We start from the raw sequence: 25,407 nt of genomic DNA on the forward strand, positions 1-25,407 counted from the left end.
TTTCATGCAGTATATATAAGGAGGCTGTGTGGGGCTTATGCAGTATATAGGGAGGCTGTGTGGGGATCATGCAGTATATATAGGGAGGCTGTGTGGGGCTCATGCAGTGTGTATATAGGGAGGCTGTGTGGGGCTCATGCAGTATATATAGGGAGGCTGTGTGGGGCTCATGCAGTGTGTATATAGGGAGGCTGTGTGGGGCTCATGCAGTGTGTATATAGGGAGGCTGTGTGGGGCTCATGCAGTGTGTATATAGGGAGGCTGTGTGGGGCTCATGCAGTATATATAGGGAGGCTGTGTGGGGCTCATGCAGTATATATAGGGAGGCTGTGTGGGGCTCATGCAGTGTATATAGGGAGGCTGTGTGGGGCTCATGCAGTATATATAGGGAGGCTGTGTGGGGCTCATGCAGTGTATATAGGGAGGCTGTGTGGGGCTCATGCAGTATATATATGGAGGCTGTGTGGGGCTCATGCAGTGTATATATAGGGAGGCTGTGGGGCTCATGCAGTATATATAGGGAGGCTGTGTGGGGCTCATGCAGTATATATAGGGAGGCTGTGTGGGGCTCATGCAGTGTGTATATAGGGAGGCTGTGTGGGGCTCATGCAGTGTGTATATAGGGAGGCTGTGTGGGGCTCATGCAGTGTATATAAGGAGGCCGTGTGGGGCTCATGCAGTATATATAAGGAGGCTGTGTGGGGCTCATGCAGTGTGTATATAGGGAGGCTGTGTGGGGCTCATGCAGTGTGTATATAGGGAGGCTGTGTGGGGCTCATGCAGTGTGTATATAGGGAGGCTGTGTGGGGATCATGCAGTATATATAGGGAGGCTGTGTGGGGCTCATGCAGTATATATAGGGAGGCTGTGTGGGGCTCATGCAGTGTGTATATAGGGAGGCTGTGTGGGGCTCATGCAGTATATATAAGGAGGCTGTGTGGGGATCATGCAGTATATATAGGGAGGCTGTGTGGGGCTCATGCAGTATATATAGGGAGGCTGTGTGGGGCTCATGCAGTATATATAGGGAGGCTGTGTGGGGCTCATGCAGTATATATAGGGAGGCTGTGTGGGGCTCATGCAGTGTGTATATAGGGAGGCTGTGTGGGGCTCATGCAGTATATAGGGAGGCTGTGTGGGGATCATGCAGTGTGTATATAGGGAGGCTGTGTGGGGCTCGTGCAGTATATATAGGGAGGCTGTGTGGGGCTCATGCAGTATATATAGGGAGGCTGTGTGGGGCTCATGCAGTATATATAGGGAGGCTGTGTGGGGCTCATGCAGTGTGTATATAGGGAGGCTGTGTGGGGCTCATGCAGTATATATAAGGAGGCTGTGTGGGGATCATGCAGTATATATAGGGAGGCTGTGTGGGGATCATGCAGTATATATAGGGAGGCTGTGTGGGGCTCATGCAGTATATATAGGGAGGCTGTGTGGGGCTCATGCAGTATATATAGGGAGGCTGTGTGGGGCTCATGCAGTGTGTATATAGGGAGGCTGTGTGGGGCTTATGCAGTATATAGGGAGGCTGTGTGGGGCTCATGCAGTATATATAGGGAGGCTGTGTGGGGCTCATGCAGTGTGTATATAGGGAGGCTGTGTGGGGATCATGCAGTATATATAGGGAGGCTGTGTGGGGCTCATGCAGTATATATAGGGAGGCTGTGTGGGGCTCATGCAGTGTGTATATAGGGAGGCTGTGTGGGGCTCATGCAGTATATATAAGGAGGCTGTGTGGGGATCATGCAGTATATATAGGGAGGCTGTGTGGGGCTCATGCAGTATATATAGGGAGGCTGTGTGGGGCTCATGCAGTATATATAGGGAGGCTGTGTGGGGCTCATGCAGTATATATAGGGAGGCTGTGTGGGGCTCATGCAGTGTGTATATAGGGAGGCTGTGTGGGGCTCATGCAGTATATAGGGAGGCTGTGTGGGGATCATGCAGTGTGTATATAGGGAGGCTGTGTGGGGCTCGTGCAGTATATATAGGGAGGCTGTGTGGGGCTCATGCAGTATATATAGGGAGGCTGTGTGGGGCTCATGCAGTATATATAGGGAGGCTGTGTGGGGCTCATGCAGTGTGTATATAGGGAGGCTGTGTGGGGCTCATGCAGTATATATAAGGAGGCTGTGTGGGGATCATGCAGTATATATAGGGAGGCTGTGTGGGGATCATGCAGTATATATAGGGAGGCTGTGTGGGGCTCATGCAGTATATATAGGGAGGCTGTGTGGGGCTCATGCAGTATATATAGGGAGGCTGTGTGGGGCTCATGCAGTGTGTATATAGGGAGGCTGTGTGGGGCTTATGCAGTATATAGGGAGGCTGTGTGGGGCTCATGCAGTATATATAGGGAGGCTGTGTGGGGCTCATGCAGTGTGTATATAGGGAGGCTGTGTGGGGCTCATGCAGTGTGTATATAGGGAGGCTGTGTGGGGCTCATGCAGTATATATAGGGAGGCTGTGTGGGGCTCATGCAGTGTATATATAGGGAGGCTGTGTGGGGCTCATGCAGTGTATATAGGGAGGCTGTGTGGGGCTCATGCAGTATATATAGGGAGGCTGTGTGGGGCTCATGCAGTGTATATATAGGGAGGCTGTGTGGGGCTCATGCAGTGTATATATAGGGAGGCTGTGTGGGGCTCATGCTGTATATAGGGAGGCTGTGTGGGGCTCATGCAGTATATATAGGGAGGCTGTGTGGGGCTCATGCAGTGTATATAAGGAGGCCGTGTGGGGCTCATGCAGTATATATAAGGAGGCTGTGTGGGGCTCATGCAGTGTGTATATAGGGAGGCTGTGTGGGGCTCATGCAGTGTGTATATAGGGAGGCTGTGTGGGGCTCATGCAGTGTGTATATAGGGAGGCTGTGTGGGGATCATGCAGTATATATAGGGAGGCTGTGTGGGGCTCATGCAGTATATATAGGGAGGCTGTGTGGGGCTCATGCAGTGTGTATATAGGGAGGCTGTGTGGGGCTCATGCAGTATATATAAGGAGGCTGTGTGGGGATCATGCAGTATATATAGGGAGGCTGTGTGGGGCTCATGCAGTATATATAGGGAGGCTGTGTGGGGCTCATGCAGTATATATAGGGAGGCTGTGTGGGGCTCATGCAGTATATATAGGGAGGCTGTGTGGGGCTCATGCAGTGTGTATATAGGGAGGCTGTGTGGGGCTCATGCAGTATATATAGGGAGGCTGTGTGGGGCTCATGCAGTGTGTATATAGGGAGGCTGTGTGGGGCTCATGCAATATATATAGGGAGGCTGTGTGGGGCTCATGCAGTGTGTATATAAGGAGGCTGTGTGGGGATCATGCAGTATATATAGGTAGGCTGTGTGGGGCTCATGCAGTATATATAGGGAGGCTGTGTGGGGCTCATGCAGTGTGTATATAGGGAGGCTGTGTGGGGCTCATGCAGTATATATAAGGAGGCTGTGTGGGGATCATGCAGTATATATAGGGAGGCTGTGTGGGGATCATGCAGTATATATAGGGAGGCTGTGTGGGGCTCATGCAGTGTGTATATAGGGAGGCTGTGTGGGGCTCATGCAGTGTGTATATAGGGAGGCTGTGTGGGGCTCATGCAGTGTGTATATAGGGAGGCTGTGTGGGGCTCATGCAGTATATATAGGGAGGCTGTGTGGGGCTCATGCAGTGTGTATATAGGGAGGCTGTGTGGGGCTCATGCAATATATATAGGGAGGCTGTGTGGGGCTCATGCAGTGTGTATATAGGGAGGCTGTGTGGGGCTCATGCAGTGTGTATATAGGGAGGCTGTGTGGGGCTCATGCAGTGTGTATATAGGGAGGCTGTGTGGGGCTCATGCAGTGTGTATATAGGGAGGCTGTGTGGGGCTCATGCAGTGTGTATATAGGGAGGCTGTGTGGGGCTCATGCAGTGTGTATATAGGGAGGCTGTGTGGGGCTCATGCAGTGTGTATATAGGGAGGCTGTGTGGGGCTCATGCAGTGTGTATATAGGGAGGCTGTGTGGGGCTCATGCAGTGTGTATATAAGGAGGCTGTGTGGGGCTTATGCAGTATATAGGGAGGCTGTGTGGGGCTCATGCAGTATATAGGGAGGCTGTGTGGGGATCATGCAGTGTGTATATAGGGAGGCTGTGTGGGGCTCATGCAGTGTGTATATAGGGAGGCTGTGTGGGGCTCATGCAGTGTGTATATAGGGAGGCTGTGTGGGGCTCATGCAGTGTATATAGGGAGGCTGTGTGGGGCTCATGCAGTGTGTATATAGGGAGGCTGTGTGGGGCTCATGCAGTGTGTATATAGGGAGGCTGTGTGGGGCTCATGCAGTGTGTATATAGGGAGGCTGTGTGGGGCTCATGCAGTGTGTATATAGGGAGGCTGTGTGGGGCTCATGCAGTGTGTATATAGGGAGGCTGTGTGGGGCTCATGCAGTGTGTATATAGGGAGGCTGTGTGGGGCTCATGCAGTGTGTATATAGGGAGGCTGTGTGAGGCTCATGCAGTATATATAGGGAGGCTGTGTGGGGCTCATGCAGTGTGTATATAGGGAGGCTGTGTGGGGCTCATGCAGTGTGTATATAGGGAGGCTGTGTGGGGCTTATGCAGTATATAGGGAGGCTGTGTGGGGCTCATGCAGTATATATAGGGAGGCTGTGTGGGGCTCATGCAGTGTATATAGGGAGGCTGTGTGGGGCTCATGCAGTGTGTATATAGGGAGGCTGTGTGGGGCTTATGCAGTATATAGGGAGGCTGTGTGGGGCTCATGCAGTATATATAGGGAGGCTGTGGGGCTCATGCAGTGTGTATATAGGGAGGCTGTGTGGGGCTCATGCAGTGTGTATATAGGGAGGCTGTGTGGGGCTCATGCAGTATATAGGGAGGCTGTGTGGGGATCATGCAGTGTGTATATAGGGAGGCTGTGTGGGGCTCATGCAGTGTGTATATAGGGAGGCTGTGTGGGGCTCATGCAGTATATAGGGAGGCTGTGTGGGGATCATGCAGTGTGTATATAGGGAGGCTGTGTGGGGCTCATGCAGTATATATAGGGAGGCTGTGTGAGGCTCATGCAGTATATATAGGGAGGCTGTGTGGGGCTCATGCAGTATATATAGGGAGGCTGTGTGGGGCTCATGCAGTATATATAGGGAGGCTGTGTGGGGCTCATGCAGTATATATATAGGGAGGCTGTGTGGGGCTCATGCAGTATATATATAGGGAGGCTGTGTGGGGCTCATGCAGTATATATAGGGAGGCTGTGTGGGGCTCATGCAGTATATATAGGGAGGCTGTGTGGGGCTCATGCAGTGTGTATATAGGGAGGCTGTGTGGGGCTCATGCAGTATATATATAGGGAGGCTGTGTGGGGCTCATGCAGTATATATAGGGAGGCTGTGTGGGGCTCATGCAGTATATATATAGGGAGGCTGTGGGGCTCATGCAGTGTGTATATAGGGAGGCTGTGTGGGGCTCATGCAGTATATATAGGGAGGCTGTGTGGGGCTCATGCAGTATATATAGGGAGGCTGTGTGGGGCTCATGCAGTGTGTATATAGGGAGGCTGTGTGGGGCTCATGCAGTATATATAGGGAGGCTGTGTGGGGCTCATGCAGTGTGTATATAGGGAGGCTGTGTGGGGCTCATGCAGTGTGTATATAGGGAGGCTGTGTGGGGCTCATACGATATACAGAAGGGGCTGTACTCAGGTTCAAACGATATATAGGGGAATGTCGGCATACTTAATTCTGCTTAATATTAAGTGATACAATTAATATTAAAAACATTATCAATAATATAATTATAATATATCGATATTAACATTGAGCAGAATTAATTTCGGCCTATTGGTTCTGCCCTCCACAACACTTATGGTCTCATGTGGTCCCTTGGGAAAATTAATTGCCCACTCCTGTATTACAGCATTGATGGGACCATGAAGTCACAGATGTGTTGCTCTATAGTGACCATCACTTCGGCCCTTGGGGGACAGCTCGTCTTCTCCACATGACAATGATACAAACTCACATCTGTTGCATTTGTGGAGAAGAACGGGTGACGGTGACTCAGTGACCAAGTGTCTCCTGACAACCGAACCCCTATGGTGAGCTCTGGGGACAAGTTGTCACCAATCTCTATCGGGCATCAGGGCTCTGGAGCTTGTTCTGGAGATGTAGGAACATGGACACTGTGGAATATGTCACCACCTTGTTCCTTCTTGGCCGAGAAGACTGGGTGCCTCCTCACACATCATGGTGGTCACACACAATACTAGATGGAGGAGTTACCGATGGGGGTGTACTCATTTCTTCATCAGCTAATTCCAGTAAAGCTGAAAATTCTGTAATAAGTTATATTATAACCTCCTTGTCCTCTTATGGGGGAAAATGTTCTGTGAAACCGAGAATTATCTGAAAGTGGAAATTGTACAGTCAGATATTGATTAAAATCATACGTTTCAGAGAGGGTGTACTCACTTATGCTGAGCACTGTGTATATAATGTAAAGATAATACAGGGGTGGACTCAATTATGCTGAGCACTGTGTATATAATGCACTGATAATCCAGGGGTGTACTCTCTTATGCTGAGCACTGTATATGTAATGTACTGCTAATACAGGGGTGTACTATTTCTGCTGAGCACTGTATATATAATGTAAAGATAATACAGGGGTGGACTCACATACTGAGCACTATATATATATAATGCACTGATAATATAGGGGGTGAACTCACTTATACTAAGCACTGTATATATAATGTAGTGATAATACAGGGGTGTACTCATTTCTGCTGAACACTGTGTATATAATGCACTGATAATACAGGGGGTGTATTTATTTCTGCTGAGCACTGTATATATAATGCACTGATAATACAGGGGTGTATTCATTTCTGCTGAGCACTGTAAATATAATGTAAAGATAATACAGGGGTGGACTCACATGCTGAGCACTATATATGTAATGCACTGATAATACAGGGGGTGTACTCACTTATCCTGAGCACTGTATATATACTGTACTGATAATACAGGGGTGTACTCACTTATCCTGAGCACTGTATATATAATGTAGTGATAATACAGGGGTGTACTCATTTCTGCTGAACACTGTGTATATAATGCACTGATAATACAGGGGGTGTATTCATTTCTGCTGAGCACTATATATAATGTACTGATAATACAGGGGTGTACTCACTTAAGCTGACCACTGTATATCATGTACTGATAATACAGGGGTGTACTCGCTTATCCTGAGCTCTGTATATATAATGTACTGATAATACAGGAATGTACTCCCTTATTCTGAGCAGTGTATATATAATGTACAGATAATAGAGGGGTGTACTCACTTATTCTGAGCACAGTATAATGTACTGATAATACAGATGTGTACTCACTGACCCTGAGCACTGTTTATATAATGTACTGATAATAGAGGGGTGTACTCACTTATACTGAGCACTGTATATATTCTGTACTGATAATACAGGGGTGTACTCGCTTATCCTGAGCTCTGTATATATAATGTACTTATAATACAGGTGTGTACTCCCTTATTCTGAGCAGTGTATATATAATGTTCAGATAATAGAGGGGTGAACTCACTTATTCTGAGCACTGTATATATAATGTACTGATAATACAGGAGTGTACTCACTGATCCTGAGCAGTGTATATATAATGTACTGATAATACAGGGGTGTACTCGCTTATCCTGAGCACTGTATATCATGTACTGATAATACAGGGTGCACTCACTGATCCTGAGCACTGATCCTGAGCACTGTATATATAATGTACTGATAATACAGGGGTGTACTCGCTTATCCTGAGCACTGTATATAATGTACTGATAATACAGGGGTGTACTCGCTTATCCTGAGCACTGTGTATAATGTACTGATAATACAGGGGTGTACTCGCTTATCCTGAGCACTGTATATAATGTACTGATAATACAGGGTGCACTCACTGATCCTGAGCACTGATCCTGAGCACTGTATATATAATGTACTGATAATACAGGGGTGTACTCGCTTATCCTGAGCACTGTATATAATGTACTGATAATACAGGGGTGTACTCGCTTATCCTGAGCACTGTGCATCCTCTAGGTAGGATCATGTATGTGAGTAGACTCCTTTCCGGCAGCAAGTTTCCCGGGCCATAAATGTGAATGGCGATTTTTCCGGGACTCCACCATGGCTTCGGAGTGGGTGTAGCCTTTGTGGCTTCTTGGTGTCAAGAGTGTACAAGACATAAGCCCTCTGCAGACCCCATTAGCCACTGTACGGATGTGAGGTGAGGGCTCTACAATAGAAAGTTAGAGCTGCTATCGGTTCCACATCAAAGACGGCAACAATAAAAACTCAACACGTGAAAAAGTCTTTCTAGAAGCAAGAATTGACTATGAAGGGGACATCTGGGCAAAAGCTCAATGACGAGATTACAACTCTGTGGTTGGAGCAGAAAATTGGTGGTGTCAGTGGAGACAGGGCAGCCATTAATAGTCTGATAACAGGCAGGTGGTGTCCTTTACATATTCATTTGTGAGAATGTTTAACGCTGCTGCAGACAATGGGTCACATGTGAGTGCATTTATCTTGTGTAAATAAAGTGACCCCCAAAACTGCAGTTCTACCTACGGGGGAATATGATGTATGCCAGAGGAAGTATGCGTATAATGAAGAGCGCTTTGTACCTGATGGAGACCTCTAGATTTCATGTCTGCACGGTTGGTAATTTTTGGGCCAATACTCGAAGGTTTACCCTAGCTTTGTCAAAATGAAACCCTTGAACTCTGCATCACATTCAGTTTAAGCTCAGGGTTAAAGACTCACAACCTCTTTATATTTCACTCTCTCGCTAAACCTTTGGTCCAGTGTTCTCTAGCCCTCTAAGGAAGACAAAGTGGGAAAGGTTTAGGCAAAGAGCAGACCAGCAAGGAGAGAAATGCACATCCAGTTCTACAGCTATGAGAATAAATACATTGTCCCAAGAGATGCCAACTGCTGACAACCATGAACAGGAAGGAGGAGAGGAGATGAAGTGAGATGTGCATGCATCATTTATGATAAATCACTCTCTGAATCATGGACCAAAATGCATAAAGATCCTGCATGACCAAGATCGGATCTTATTGTGTGTATTGGAAGACTCTTGACTAATTGTTGGTAAAGGCATCTGTTCTTAGGTCAGAGTTTTATATGATAGCAAATGTTCTAATTATGTGTCAGGAAAGTAGGGTCCTCACAAGGACATGTCGCAACACCCATATCCTGGAGAGCCATGATGGTTCCCTATATAGCCAAAAGCTGTTCCTGGTCTACAACATCAATGTTATGCTGGAAACCATTACACAAGAGTCTTAAAATCGTCTTTCTAAACAAAAGCCCAGATGTTCTTGGTGCTGGGCACATAGTAATTATTTACATGGGAAGCTTTAACTGGTTATATGAACTAAATGACTGTAACTAGTATATTCCCCAGCAGAAGAACAGTAAGAACCTGCTACTTAGGCATGTAATACCACTCTGGACCTTGCCTCTGCGCCCACTAAAACAGTGCTTAAAATTAACACCACAAATGATGAAAGTACAACCATCAGAGTTAAAAAAATTGTTACAGTTACAATATGAAGATATTTTTAAGTCTCACAGTTCCTCAGCAGAAGAATAGGAACATCTCACAGTTCCCCAGCATTAGACTAGGAACACCTCCGTTCCTTACACAGAGAGCAATTTGCAGAAATGTTGGTCATATTGAAGATGAAATATGGAAATGTCTTGATGGAAAGTGCAAATGTTTATTACCCTGAATAAGAAATGGTGAAATCTTCCTCACACTAAAAATGAAGACAAAGATTTTTATCACACTAAGGGTGAAACACAGAAATGATCCACATGCTAAGGGTGAATAGTGTACATGTTCCTCACACTTTCCAGATCTTAATAGTTGGTTTTCAACAAGACTTGCATAATGAATGGTTTATTGGTCAAAGTCAGTAACACATTTTGCTACTTCAGTTCACTAGTTCAGTCCTGGTCTATCTGGACACATTGTCGTGTGGCTCTACAAGAGCTCCAGATAACTTGCTATGAGTGTACATGAGCTCCAGGTATCCGATCCTGTGACTGTACATAAGATCCAGGTACCCGGTCCTGTGACTGTACATGAGCTCTACATACCCGAGCTCCAGACACCTGGTCCTGTACCTGTACGAGCTCCAGATACCTGGTTCCATAGCTGAGCTCCAAGTACACTGTCTTGTGGTTGTACGTGAGCTCTATATACCCAGTCCTGTGGCTGTACAAGAGCTTCATGTACCTGGTTCTGTGGTTATACATGAACTCCAGGTTCTGTGCCTGTACATGAGCTGCATGCACCCGGTCCTGTAGCTATACATGAGCACCAGGTACCTGGTGCTGAGGTTGTACATGAAATCCAGTTACCCGGTCCTGTGGTTGTTCAAGAGCTCCAGTTACCTGGTCTTGTGGCTGTACATAATCTCCAGATAGTCAAGCAAATAAGGCAGCACACTGCAGCGCTAACACATGCAAAACATGAAACACGGAAATTGAACTGCATTACTGCACTAGAAATATGAAAAATGAGAGCGTTTAGCACATAAAAAAGGCCAATTTTATGTGTACCTGGTAGCCACTTTACGGCATCTCTCTTATACCAGGTCCTACGCTTCCTTTCCTCGCTGAGAATAAACGTCTCCATGTGAATGGGCACCTATGAAAACCTCTTCTTAGACTACATTCTCTCTCTCTGTGGAGGGGTACTGGACCTGCTGCAATTAAAACACCTGTGACTAGGAGGCGGAGTGCTCGGTCAGAAGGCTAAATAATACATTTGAAAAAACTGACGTCACATCCAAACATAGACTAAGTGTGAACAGGTGCTGAACCTTAGAATCACCAACTCCTATACAGTCAAGCAAACAAGGCAGCACACTGCAGCGCTAAAACATGCAAACATGAAACACGGAAATTGAACTGCATTACTGCACTAGAAATATGAAAAATAAGAGCGTTTAGCGCATAAAAAAGGCCAATTTTGTGTACCTGGTAGCCACTTTACGGCATCTCTCGTATACCAGGTCCTACGCTTTCCTTCCCTCGCTGAGAATAAATGTCTCCATCTGAGTCACCAACTCTTATATAGTCAAGCAAATAAGGCAGCAGTATTATTTAGCCTTCTGACCGAGCACTCCGCCTCCTAGCCACAGGTGTTTTAATCGCAACAGGTCCATTACCCCTCCACAGAGTGAGAGAATGGTAGTCTAAGAAGAGGTTTTCATAGGCGCCCATTCAGATGGAGACGTTTATTCTCAGCGAGGAAAGGAAAGCGTAGGACCTGGTATACGAGAGATGCCGTAAAGTGGCTACCAGGTACACATAAAATTGGCCTTTTTTATGCGCTAAACGCTCTCATTTTTCATATTTCTAGTGCAGTAATGCAGTTCAATTTCCGTGTTTCATGTTTGCATGTGTTAGCGCTGCAGTGTGCTGCCTTATTTGCTTGACTGTATAGGAGTTGGTGACTCTAAGGTTTAGCACCTGTTCACACTTAGTCTATGTTTGGATGTGACGGTCAATTTTTTCAAATGTATTATTTAGCCTTCTGACCGAGCACTCCGCCTCCTTGTCACAGGTGTTTTAATTGCAGCAGGTCCAGTACCCCTCCACAGAGAGAATGTAGTCTAAGAAGAGGTTTTCATAGGTGCCCATTCACATGGAGACGTTTATTCTCAGCGAGTAAAGGAAGCGTAGGACCTGGTATAAGAGAGATGCCGTAAAGTGGCTACCAGGTACACATAAAATTGGCCTTTTTTATACGCTAAACGCTCTCATTTTTCATATTTCTAGTGCAGTAATGCAGTTCAATTTCCGTGTTTCATGTTTGCATGTGTTAGCGCTGCAGTGTGCTGCCTTATTTGCTTGACTGTATAGGAGTTGGTGACTCTAAGGTTCAGCACCTGTTCACACTTAGTCTATGTTTGGATGTGACGGTCAGTTTTTTCAAATGTATTATTTAGCCTTCTGACCGAGCACTCCGCCTCCTAGTCACAGGTGTTTTAATTGCAGCAGGTCCAGTACCCCTCCACAGAGAGAGAGAATGTAGTCTAAGAAGAGGTTTTCATAGGTGCCCATTCACATGGAGACGTTTATTCTCAGCGAGGAAAGGAAGCGTAGGACCTGGTATAAGAGAGATGCCGTAAAGTGGCTACCAGGTACACATAAAATTGGCCTTTTTTATGCGCTAAACGCTCTCATTTTTCATATTTCTAGTGCAGTAATGCAGTTCAATTTCCGTGTTTCATGTTTGCATGTGTTACCGCTGCAGTGTGCTGCCTTATTTGCTTGACTGTATAGGATTTGGTGACTCTAAGGTTCAGCACCTGTTCACACTTAGTCTATGTTTGCATGTGACGGTCAGTTTTTTCAAATGTATTATTTAGCCTTCTGACCGAGCACTCCGCCTCCTAGTCACAGGTGTTTTAATTGCAGAAGGTCCAGTACCCCTCTACAGAGAGAATGTAGTCTAAGAAGAGGTTTTCATAGGTGCCCATTCACATGGAGACGTTTATTCTCAGCGAGGAAAGGAAGCGTAGGACCTGGTATAAGAGAGATGCCGTAAAGTGGCTACCAGGTACACATAAATTTGGCCTTTTTTATGCGCTAAACGCTCTCATTTTTCATATTTCTAGTGCAGTAATGCAGTTCAATTTCCGTGTTTCATGTTTGCATGTGTTAGCGCTGCAGTGTGCTGCCTTATTTGCTTGACTGTATAGGAGTTGGTGACTCTAAGGTTCAGCACCTGTGCACACTTAGTCTATGTTTGGATGTGACGGTCAGTTTTTTCAAATATAATCTCCAGATACCCAGTCCAATGGCTGTATATGAGCTCCAGATACCTGGCCCTGTGGTTGTACAAGAGCTCCAGATAAGTGGTCTTGTGGCTGTACATAAGCTCCAAGTACCAGATCCTGTGGCTGTATGGTAGCACTAGATACCTAGTCCTGTGGCTGTACATGAGCTCCACATACCTGGTCCTGCGGCTATACATTAGCTCCATATACCCAGTCCTGTGGCTGTACATGATCTCCATGTACCAGGTCCTGTGACTGTACATTAGCTCCAGATACCCGGTCTTGTGGCTGTACATGAGCTCCAGATACCTGGCCCTGTGGTTGCACAAGAGCTCCAGATAATTGGTCTTGTGGCTGTACATAAGCTCCAAGTACCAGATCCTGTGGCTGTATGGTAGCACCACATACTTGGTCCTGTGGCTATACATTAGCTCCATATACCCGGTCCTGTGGCTGTACGTGAACTCCAGATACCCGGTCTTGTGGCTGTTCATGAGCTCCAGATAACTGGTCCTGTGGTTGTATAAGAGTTCCAGATACCGGGTCTTGTGGCTGTATATGCTCTCCATGTCCAAGGTCCTGTGGTTATACAAGAGCTCCAGATACCTGGTCCTGTAGCTGTACATGAGCCCCAGATACCTGGTCCAGTAGCTGTACATGAGCTCCAGGTGCTTCATTATGTAACTACATGAGCTCCAGGTGCCTGGTTATGTGGTTGTGCATGAGCTCCAAGTTCCCGGTCTTGTGGTTGTACATGAGCTTTAGGTACACGGTCCTGTGGTTGCACAAGAGCTCCAGATAATTGGTCTTGTGGCTGTACATAAGCTCCAAGTACCAGATCCTGTGGCTGTATGGTAGCACCACATACCTGGTCCTGTGGCTATACATTAGCTCCATATACCCAGTCCTGTGGCTGTACGTGAACTCCAGATACCCGGTCTTGTGGCTGTTCATGAGCTCCAGATAATTGGTCCTGTGGTTGTATAAGAGCTCCAGATACCTGGTCTTGTGGCTGTACATGAGCTCCATGTACCATGTCCTGTGGCTATACATTAGCTCCATATACCCGGTCCTGTGGCTGTACAAGAGTTCCAGATACCGGGTCTTGTGGCTGTATATGCTCTCCATGTACAAGGTCCTGTGGTTATACAAGAGCTCCAGATACCTGGTCCTGTAGCTGTACATGAGCCCCAGATACCTGGTCCAGTAGCTGTACATGAGCTCCAGGTGCTTCATTATGTAACTACATGAGCTCCAGGTGCCTGGTTATGTGGTTGTGCATGAGCTCCAAGTTCCCGGTCTTGTGGTTGTACATGAGCTCCAGGTACACGGTCCTGTGGTTGTACATGAGCACCATGTACCCAGTCCTGTGGCTGTACATGAGCTCCATGTACTGGGTACACGAGTCCTATCGTTGTATATGAGCTCCAGGTACCTGGTCCTGTGGTTGTACATGATCTGCATGCACCTGGTCTGTAGGTGTACATGAGCTCTTGGTACATGAGCTCTGTGGCAGTACATGAGATCCATGTACCGGATACATGAGTTCTCTGGTTGTACATGAGCTCCATGTAACCGTCCTGAGGTTGCAGACTCCCTGACAGAAGTTATGTCGCTTATCCATGTTATGTAAATAAAAGCTTATAACCTGACGTTACATTCATGCATTGGTTGTATAAATTATTCTTTTAAAAGCTGAAGCCCTCTGAAATGTGGTTTAGGTTAAGAAAATAAATTGGCATCAATGCAGAAATATTGATCAGTTAATGGACACAGAATGGTCACATTTTGTCGCCTGGTCATATAATGCACCCAATCCTAGTTTACATCCTCACCTGTGCTCAGTAAATGATCGGTTAATCAGTGTGTGTTTAAAAAGAAACCCAGCACCCCAGACCTTCACTTGAACTGCAACTTTGAGCTCTGACAACATGCCAAAAATCCACCCTGCGACCAAAGCCTGAATTATCAAGAGGCTGAAGACCAGATCCACTGCAGAGGTGGCTTGCACCTTTAATGTGTCTCAGCGTGAAGTACACAGAATTAAAAAAACATTTGAAGAGACTGGAGATGTGTTTAACCAGCCCAGGTCCAGCAGACCCCGCAAGACAACTGCTCAGGAGGGAGGACTGTTTTTTCGTTAGAAAATCCAAAGCAAGCCCCTCTTCCACTGCAGCAGAGCTCCAACAGGCCTGGTCACCTCAAGTCCCTGTGTCAGTTTGTAGGATTCTGTCTCGAAATGGCCTCCATGGTCGAATCAGTGCCCAGTAGCCAGCACTAAAGAAAAGGCAAATAAAAAACCGTGTGGCATTTGCAAAGTCCCACAGCCTGCTAAACAGATGGAGGCTGGAAAAGTGGCAGAAGGTGGATTTCTCTGATGAATCTTCAGTAGAATTACACCACAGCCACCGCAAATACTGCAGGAGACATACTGGAGCCCGTATAGATCCAAAATACACCCAGAAAAAAAAAGATCATGGTCTGGGGTTACATTCAGTATGGGGGTGTGTGAAACATTTGAAAGGTGGAAGACAATATCAATAGCCTAAAATATCAAGAAGTATTAGCTACCTCTTATATTCCAAATCATAAAAGGGGTCAAATTCTGCAGCAGGATGGTGCTCCATCTCATCCATCCATCTCTACAACAAAGTTCATCCAGGCAAAAAAGACCAAGGTGCTCAAGGACTGGCCAGCCCAGTCACCAGACATGGACATCATTGAGTATGTTTGGGGAAGGATGAAAGAGGAAGCTTGGAAGACAAAACCAAAGAATCTAGATGAACTCTGGGAGGCAGGTAGGACTGCATTCTGTGCTAATCCTGATGACTTCATTAATAAATTGTATGAATCATTGTTGAACTGCATGGATGCAGTCCTTCAAGGATTACCTTGACGTTTGGTGGATGGGCTCACAACTTTTGGCCAAATCTTGTGCTAAGAATCTCATGTGTTTTTTCATAAATTTCACAAGCCATTATGCTATTCACATTTCATGTATCGCACATTTCCTTGCTTTAGCACAAGTAAATTTTGAGTGCAGCCATTGATCTATTTGCTGCAGTCCTTCAAGCTCATGGAAGTCACACAAAATATTAAATATGACTCTAATAGCACCACAACTTCATTCACCAATGTTATGCAACATATATTTGTATTTTAAGTTAATTACTTGTTTGAATATCACCTTTCTGTGGGCGACAAAACTTTTGTCTTGCCAAAATCTGACCATTCTGTGTCCATTAACTGATCAATATTTCTGCATTGATGCCAATTTATTTTCTTACCCTAAACCACATTTTGAGGGTTTCAGCTTTCAAAAGAATAATTTATACAACCAATGGATGAATTTAACATCAGGCTATAAGCTTTTATTTATATAACATGGATAAGCGACATAACTTCTGTTAGGGAGTGTACATCAGTTCCATGACCCCAGTCCTGTAGCTGTGCATGAACTCCAGGTACCTGGTCCTGTGGTTGAACATGAGCTCCTGGTTCGGTGGTTGTACATGAGCTCCGTGCACCCGGTCCTGAGGTTGTACATGAGCTCCATGGCCTCAGTCCTGTAGCTGTACATGAGCTCCAGGTACCTGGTTTAGTGGCTGTACATGAGCTCCAAGTACCTAGTCCTGTAGCTGTACATGAACTCCAGGTACCTGGTCCTGTTGTTGAACATGAGCTCCTGGTTCGGTGGTTGTACATGAGCTCCGTGCACCCGGTCCTGAGGTTGTACATGAGCTCCATGACCTCAGTCCTGTAGCTGTACATGAGCTCCAGGTACCTGGTTTAGTGGCTGTACATGAGCTCCAAGTACCTAGTCCTGTAGCTGTACATGAACTCCAGGTACCTGGTCCTGTTGTTGAACATGAGCTCCTGGTCCTCCTGGTTGTACATTAGTTGCATGCAACCGGTCCTGTAGCTGTACATGAGCTCCATGTACCCGGGACATGAGTTCTGTGGTTGTACATGAGCTCCAGGCACTCGGTTCTGAGGTTGTACAGTACATGAGATCCAGATACTTGTTCCTGAGGCAGTATTTGAGCTCCATGAAAGGCAGCACGGTGGCGCAGTGGTTAGCACAGCAGCCTTGCAGCGCTGGAGTCCTGGGTTCTAATCCCACTCAGGACAACATCTGCAAAGAGTTTGTATGTTCTCTCCGTGTTTGCGTGGGTTTCCTCCGGGTACTCCGGTTTCCTCCCACATTCAAAAGATATACTGATAGGGAATTTAGATTGTGAGCCCCATCGGGGACAGCGATGATAATGTGTGCAAAATTGTAAAGCGCTGCGGAATATGTTAGCGCTATATAAAAATAAAGATTATTATTATGTACCAGATACATGAGTCCTGAAGTTGTACATGAGCTCCATGTACCTGGTCCTGTAGCTGTACATGAGCTCCTGGTACTGTGGCTGTATACATGAGGTCTATGTACACATATATATATATATAATGAGACTATCAGCTCACCGCCTTCTCTGGTTAACATGTCCTCCAGGCTGCACAGATCCACTGGGTGAAGGTTGATATGCATCAAGTAGTTAAGACCCAGCGCCTCTTTGGATGAATGATCCCAGGAAATCCAAGGTTTCTTACAACATCTACAGTTACATCCATATATATTTGGACAGAGACAACATTTTTCTAATTTTGGTTATACACATTACCACAATGAATTTTAAACAAAACAATTCAGATGCAGATGAAATTCAGACTTTCAGCTTTCATTTCCGGGTATCCACATTAAAATTGGATGAAGGGTTTAGGAGTTTCAGCTCCTTAACATGTGCCACCCTGTTTTTAAAGGGACCAAAAGTAATTGGACAATTGATTCCAAGGCTATTTCATGGACAGGTGTGGGCAATCCCTTCGTTATGTCATTCCCAATTAAGCAGATAAAAGGCCTGGAGTTGATTTGAGGTGTGGTGCTGCATTTGGAAGGTTTTGCTGTGAAGTAAACATGCGATAAAGGAGCTCTCCATGCAGGTGATACAAGCCATCCTTAAGCTGCGAAAACAGAAAAAACCCATCCGAGAAATTGCTACATTATTAGGAGTGGCAAAATCTACAGTTTGGTACATCCTGAGAAAGAAAGAAAGCACTGGTGAACTCATCAATGCAAAAAGACCTGGGCGCCCACAGAAGACAACAGTGGTGGAGGATAGAAGAATAATCTCCATGGTGAGGAGAAATCCATTCACAACAGCCAACCAAGTGAACAACACTCTCCAGGAGGTCGGCGTATCAATATCCAATTCTACCATAAAGAGAAGACTGCATGAAAGTAACTACAGAGGGCTCACTGCACGGTGCAGCCACTCATAAGCATCAAGAAGAAAAAGGCTAAAAAACATCTAAAAAAGCCAGCACAGTTCTGGAAGAACATTCTGTGGACAGATGAAACCAAGATCAACCTCTACCAGAATGATGGAAAGAGAAAAGTATGGCGAAGGCGAGGTACAGCCCATGATCCAAAGCATACCACATCATCTGTAAAACACGGCGGAGGCAGTGTGATGGCTTGGGCATGCATGGCTGCCAGTGGCACTGGGTCACTAGTGTTTATGGATGATGTGACACAGGAATGAATTCTGAGGTATTCAGAGCCGCCATACTGTGTGCTCAGATCCAGCCAAATGCAGCCAAACTGATCGCCGTTTCATACTACAGATGGACAATGACCCAAAACATAAAGCCAAAGCAACCCAGGAGTTTATTAAAGCAAAGAAGTGGAATATTCTTGAATGGCCAAGTCAGTCACCTGATCTCAACCCAGCTGAGCAGCATTTCACTTGTTAAAGACTAAACTTCAGACAGAAAGGCCCACAAACAAACAGCAACTGAAAACCACCGCAGTGAAGGCCTGGCCGAGCATCAAAAAGGAGGAAACACAGCGTCTGGTGATGTCCATGAGTTCAAGACTTCAGGCAGTCAAGTACTAGAAATGAACATTTTATTTAAAATTATTGAATCTGTCCAATTACTTTTGGTCCCTTTAAAAACAGGGTGGCACATGTTAAGGAGCTGAAACTCCTAAACCCTTCATCCAATTTTAATGTGGATCTCCTCAAATGAAAGCTGAAAGTCTGAACTTCAACTGCATCGGAATTGTTTTGTTTAAAATTCATTGTGGTATTGTCTATAACCAAAATTAGAAAAATGTTGTCTCTGTCCAAACATATATGGACCTAACTGTATTTCTTTTTTCATATTAAAAACAGGTAACACAAAAGGTCAGGCAGTTTGGATACACTCATGATTTTTTTTAAATGCATACCTCTGAATGTCTGTTTTGGAAGTGTTATAAAGAAGTTCAAGCTTCACAGTTTTTCCCCTTTTTTCTTCCAGGGAAAAGGAACCACCTCTTTCCAGTGCAATTGAACTCCTCGTCATCTGTGTATGATTAGTCCCTATTGTCATTAGTTTAGGCAGTCCTCTTATTCCTTTACACCGATTATACACAAAGAATAAGAGGACTGCCTAAACTAATGAGAATAGGGACTAATCATACACAGATGACAAGGAGTTCAATTGGACTGGAAAGAGGTGGTTCCTTTTCCCTGGAAGAAAAAAGGGGAAACAAACTGTGAAGCTTGAACTTCTTTATAAGACTTCCAGACATTCAGATGAATCTCCATGATTAAGAGCTGCCTGGGTCGACACATGTTGGCTTCTATGCCTTTTTTTAAATCATGAGTGTCTCTAAACTGCCTGATCCTTTTTGTTACCTGTTTTTAATATGAAGAAATCCCTTGGATTTCCTGGGATCATTCGTCCAAAGAGGCACTAGCTGTTAACTATTTGATGTACATGAGGTCTAGTTTCCCTTCAATATTCATGTTTTCCACTCCAGCATGAGAAAATACTGGAACATTTTCTGTGGAATTTCCTCTATTTTGGAAGGAGGGTTTTTCATCCCTGCAGCAAAGATCCCTACAGATCCGACCTGTATGGGGAGCATGTGATAATGAAGAGGAGTGTAGGTGTCTCTGCTGGGCTCTCACTATGAAATGCACAATAAATGATGGAAGAGGCCTGCAGACTAGTTGGCATTTCTGTGGATTTGAGGCAGTAAGAAGGCAAACTCACGCCCTGCCGCTGATGTGCTGGTAGGAGAAGAAAGAGCATTGGACAACGAGACATGACTAGGGCTAGAAATATTGGTTACATCCTGGTTCTGGCTTGTGGTAGACGATTGTCTCCTCAGGGCCCCATGAATGGAAGCCCCACTCTTGAAAGTATTCACTACTTCAATCTGTAATGGAGCAGAAAATGAGACAAGTTTCTTTAACACTGCATACAGCAAAGACTAAAAATAATCATAAAAAAATACACAAAACAGTACAAAAGACACACAAAGAACAGATGGAGGCAATCAACATAATATACAAGGAATACAATGTGAGCTACACAACATGGTGCCGAGTAATCGAACACATACACGGGAGTCGGGATTACATTGAGGAAGGACTTACATCTGTCCTATTTGCTGACAATTTCTGACATCTATCACGTAAAATCTTGGTCTCATTTCCCTGCCATTAACATTGACAGTATAGGAGGACAATAAGTAGCAATATGCATTGCTGCCAAACCTAGTGAGATGTCATAAAAAATACATTGGCAAATCAAAATAATCAATTAAATGGAGTAGTGTCATTCTTTTGTTTCTATTACTAGGTCCAGCTCCTCTCAGTGACTGTATGAGGTGGTGCTCAGTGATGGTACCTTTCCTAATACGTGGTGTAGTCCAGCTCTTCTCAGTGACTGTATGAGGTGGTGCTCAGTGATGGTACCTTTCCTAATACCTGGTGTAGTCCAGCTCCTCTCAGTGACTGTATGAGGTGGTGGTCAGTGGTGGTACCTTTCCTAATACGTGGTGTAGTCCAGCTCCTCTCAGTGACTGTATGAGGTGGTGCTCAGTGATGGTACCTTTCCTAATACGTGGTGTAGTCCAGCTCTTCTCAGTGACTGTATGAGGTGGTGCTCAGTGGTGGTACCTTTCCTAATACGTGGTGTAGTCCAGCTCCTCTCAGTGACTGTATGAGGTGGTGCTCAGTGATGGTACCTTTCCTAATACGTGGTGTAGTCCAGCTCTTCTCAGTGACTGTATGAGGTGGTGCTCAGTGATGGTACCTTTCCTAATACGTGGTATAGTCCAGCTCCTCTCAGTGACTGTATGAGGTGGTGCTCAGTGATGGTACCTTTCCTAATACGTGGTGTAGTCCAGCTCCTCTCAGTGACTGTATGAGGTGGTGCTCAGTGATGGTACCTTTCCTAATACCTGGTGTAGTCCAGCTCTTCTCAGTGACTGTATGAGGTGGTGCTCAGTGATGGTACCTTTCCTAATACGTGGTGTAGTCCAGCTCTTCTCAGTGACTGTATGAGGTGGTGCTCAGTGATGGTACCTTTCCTAATACCTGGTGTAGTCCAGCTCTTCTCAGTGACTGTATGAGGTGGTGCTCAGTGATGGTACCTTTCCTAATACCTGGTGTAGTCCAGCTCCTCTCAGTGACTGTATGAGGTGGTGGTCAGTGGTGGTACCTTTCCTAATACATGGTGTAGTCCAGCTCTTCTCAGTGACTGTATGAGGTGGCAATCAGTGATGGTATCTTTCCTAGTACGTGGTGTAGTCCAGCTCTTCTCAGTGACTGTATGAGGTGGTGCTCAGTGATGGTACCTTTCCTAATACGTGGTGTAGTCCAGCTCTTCTCAGTGACTGTATGAGGTGGTGCTCAGTGATGGTACCTTTCCTAATACCTGGTGTAGTCCAGCTCCTCTCAGTGACTGTATGAGGTGGTGGTCAGTGATGGTACCTTTCCTAATACGTGGTGTAGTCCAGCTCCTCTCAGTGACTGTATGAGGTGGTGCTCAGTGATGGTACCTTTCCTAATACGTGGTGTAGTCCAGCTCTTCTCAGTGACTGTATGAGGTGGTGCTCAGTGATGGTACCTTTCCTAATACCTGGTGTAGTCCAGCTCCTCTCAGTGACTGTATGAGGTGGTGCTCAGTGATGGTACCTTTCCTAATACGTGGTGTAGTCCAGCTCTTCTCAGTGACTGTATGAGGTGGTGCTCAGTGATGGTACCTTTCCTAATACGTGGTATAGTCCAGCTCCTCTCAGTGACTGTATGAGGTGGTGCTCAGTGATGGTACCTTTCCTAATACGTGGTGTAGTCCAGCTCCTCTCAGTGACTGTATGAGGTGGTGCTCAGTGATGGTACCTTTCCTAATACGTGGTGTAGTCCAGCTCTTCTCAGTGACTGTATGAGGTGGTGCTCAGTGATGGTACCTTTCCTAATACGTGGTATAGTCCAGCTCCTCTCAGTGACTGTATGAGGTGGTGCTCAGTGATGGTACCTTTCCTAATACGTGGTGTAGTCCAGCTCCTCTCAGTGACTGTATGAGGTGGTGCTCAGTGATGGTACCTTTCCTAATACGTGGTATAGTCCAGCTCCTCTCAGTGACTGTATGAGGTGGTGCTCAGTGATGGTACCTTTCCTAATACCTGGTGTAGTCCAGCTCTTCTCAGTGACTGTATGAGGTGGTGCTCAGTGGTGGTACCTTTCCTAATACGTGGTGTAGTCCAGCTCTTCTCAGTGACTGTATGAGGTGGTGCTCAGTGATGGTACCTTTCCTAATACGTGGTGTAGTCCAGCTCTTCTCAGTGACTGTATGAGGTGGTGCTCAGTGATGGTACCTTTCCTAATACGTGGTATAGTCCAGCTCCTCTCAGTGACTGTATGAGGTGGTGCTCAGTGATGGTACCTTTCCTAATACGTGGTGTAGTCCAGCTCCTCTCAGTGACTGTATGAGGTGGTGCTCAGTGATGGTACCTTTCCTAATACGTGGTATAGTCCAGCTCCTCTCAGTGACTGTATGAGGTGGTGCTCAGTGATGGTACCTTTCCTAATACCTGGTGTAGTCCAGCTCTTGTCAGTGACTGTATGAGGTGGTGCTCAGTGGTGGTACCTTTCCTAATACGTGGTGTAGTCCAGCTCTTCTCAGTGACTGTATGAGGTGGTGCTCAGTGATGGTACCTTTCCTAATACGTGGTGTAGTCCAGCTCCTCTCAGTGACTGTATGAGGTGGTGCTCAGTGATGGTACCTTTCCTAATACGTGGTGTAGTCCAGCTCTTCTCAGTGACTGTATGAGGTGGTGCTCAGTGATGGTACCTTTCCTAATACCTGGTGTAGTCCAGCTCTTCTCAGTGACTGTATGAGGTGGTGCTCAGTGATGGTACCTTTCCTAATACCTGGTGTAGTCCAGCTCCTCTCAGTGACTGTATGAGGTGGTGGTCAGTGGTGGTACCTTTCCTAATACATGGTGTAGTCCAGCTCTTCTCAGTGACTGTATGAGGTGGCAATCAGTGATGGTATCTTTCCTAGTACGTGGTGTAGTCCAGCTCTTCTCAGTGACTGTATGAGGTGGTGCTCAGTGATGGTACCTTTCCCAATACGTGGTGTAGTCCAGCTCTTCTCAGTGACTGTATGAGGTGGTGCTCAGTGATGGTACCTTTCCTAATACCTGGTGTAGTCCAGCTCCTCTCAGTGACTGTATGAGGTGGTGGTCAGTGATGGTACCTTTCCTAATACGTGGTGTAGTCCAGCTCCTCTCAGTGACTGTATGAGGTGGTACTCAGTGATGGTACCTTTCCTAATACGTGGTGTAGTCCAGCTCTTCTCAGTGACTGTATGAGGTGGTGCTCAGTGATGGTACCTTTCCTAATACGTGGTATAGTCCAGCTCCTCTCAGTGACTGTATGAGGTGGTGCTCAGTGATGGTACCTTTCCTAATACGTGGTGTAGTCCAGCTCCTCTCAGTGACTGTATGAGGTGGTGCTCAGTGATGGTACCTTTCCTAATACGTGGTGTAGTCCAGCTCTTCTCAGTGACTGTATGAGGTGGTGCTCAGTGATGGTACCTTTCCTAATACGTGGTATAGTCCAGCTCCTCTCAGTGACTGTATGAGGTGGTGCTCAGTGATGGTACCTTTCCTAATACGTGGTGTAGTCCAGCTCTTCTCAGTGACTGTATGAGGTGGTGCTCAGTGATGGTACCTTTCCTAATACGTGGTATAGTCCAGCTCCTCTCAGTGACTGTATGAGGTGGTGCTCAGTGATGGTACCTTTCCTAATACGTGGTGTAGTCCAGCTCCTCTCAGTGACTGTATGAGGTGGTGCTCAGTGATGGTACCTTTCCTAATACGTGGTATAGTCCAGCTCCTCTCAGTGACTGTATGAGGTGGTGCTCAGTGATGGTACCTTTCCTAATACCTGGTGTAGTCCAGCTCTTCTCAGTGACTGTATGAGGTGGTGCTCAGTGGTGGTACCTTTCCTAATACGTGGTGTAGTCCAGCTCTTCTCAGTGACTGTATGAGGTGGTGCTCAGTGATGGTACCTTTCCTAATACGTGGTGTAGTCCAGCTCTTCTCAGTGACTGTATGAGGTGGTGCTCAGTGATGGTACCTTTCCTAATACGTGGTATAGTCCAGCTCCTCTCAGTGACTGTATGAGGTGGTGCTCAGTGATGGTACCTTTCCTAATACGTGGTGTAGTCCAGCTCCTCTCAGTGACTGTATGAGGTGGTGCTCAGTGATGGTACCTTTCCTAATACGTGGTATAGTCCAGCTCCTCTCAGTGACTGTATGAGGTGGTGCTCAGTGATGGTACCTTTCCTAATACCTGGTGTAGTCCAGCTCTTCTCAGTGACTGTATGAGGTGGTGCTCAGTGGTGGTACCTTTCCTAATACGTGGTGTAGTCCAGCTCTTCTCAGTGACTGTATGAGGTGGTGCTCAGTGATGGTACCTTTCCTAATACGTGGTGTAGTCCAGCTCCTCTCAGTGACTGTATGAGGTGGTGCTCAGTGATGGTACCTTTCCTAATACCTGGTGTAGTCCAGCTCTTCTCAGTGACTGTATGAGGTGGTGCTCAGTGATGGTACCTTTCCTAATACGTGGTGTAGTCCAGCTCTTCTCAGTGACTGTATGAGGTGGTGCTCAGTGATGGTACCTTTCCTAATACCTGGTGTAGTCCAGCTCTTCTCAGTGACTGTATGAGGTGGTGCTCAGTGATGGTACCTTTCCTAATACCTGGTGTAGTCCAGCTCCTCTCAGTGACTGTATGAGGTGGTGGTCAGTGGTGGTACCTTTCCTAATACATGGTGTAGTCCAGCTCTTCTCAGTGACTGTATGAGGTGGCAATCAGTGATGGTATCTTTCCTAGTACGTGGTGTAGTCCAGCTCTTCTCAGTGACTGTATGAGGTGGTGCTCAGTGATGGTACCTTTCCTAATACGTGGTGTAGTCCAGCTCTTCTCAGTGACTGTATGAGGTGGTGCTCAGTGATGGTACCTTTCCTAATACCTGGTGTAGTCCAGCTCCTCTCAGTGACTGTATGAGGTGGTGCTCAGTGATGGTACCTTTCCTAATACGTGGTGTAGTCCAGCTCTTCTCAGTGACTGTATGAGGTGATGCTCAGTGATGGTACCTTTCCTAATACCTGGTGTAGTCCAGCTCCTCTCAGTGACT

General features: G+C 46.1%; 1 protein-coding gene across 15 annotated transcripts in view; it reads right to left on the reverse strand.

Annotated features, from left to right (window-relative positions):
- ATP2B2 (ATPase plasma membrane Ca2+ transporting 2) overlaps positions 1 to 25,407 on the reverse strand; it is a 513,240-nt gene that overhangs the window by 7,137 nt on the left and 480,696 nt on the right. For 4 of the 15 annotated variants that reach the window (XM_077277290.1, XM_077277288.1, XM_077277281.1 and 1 more), the window contains one exon: positions 19,968 to 20,133. The exons of 8 other annotated variants lie outside the window; for them this stretch is intronic. In XM_077277290.1, the coding sequence (XP_077133405.1) occupies positions 19,968 to 20,133 (166 nt within the window). Of the gene's footprint in view, positions 1 to 8,835; positions 8,892 to 19,967; positions 20,134 to 25,407 lie in introns of all 15 variants that reach the window. 3 more of the 15 variants (XM_077277289.1, XM_077277284.1, XM_077277283.1) reach the window with 2 other exon arrangements.

Source organism: Ranitomeya variabilis, chromosome 8, assembly GCF_051348905.1.
Source record: "Ranitomeya variabilis isolate aRanVar5 chromosome 8, aRanVar5.hap1, whole genome shotgun sequence".
Taxonomy (NCBI): domain Eukaryota; kingdom Metazoa; phylum Chordata; class Amphibia; order Anura; family Dendrobatidae; genus Ranitomeya; species Ranitomeya variabilis.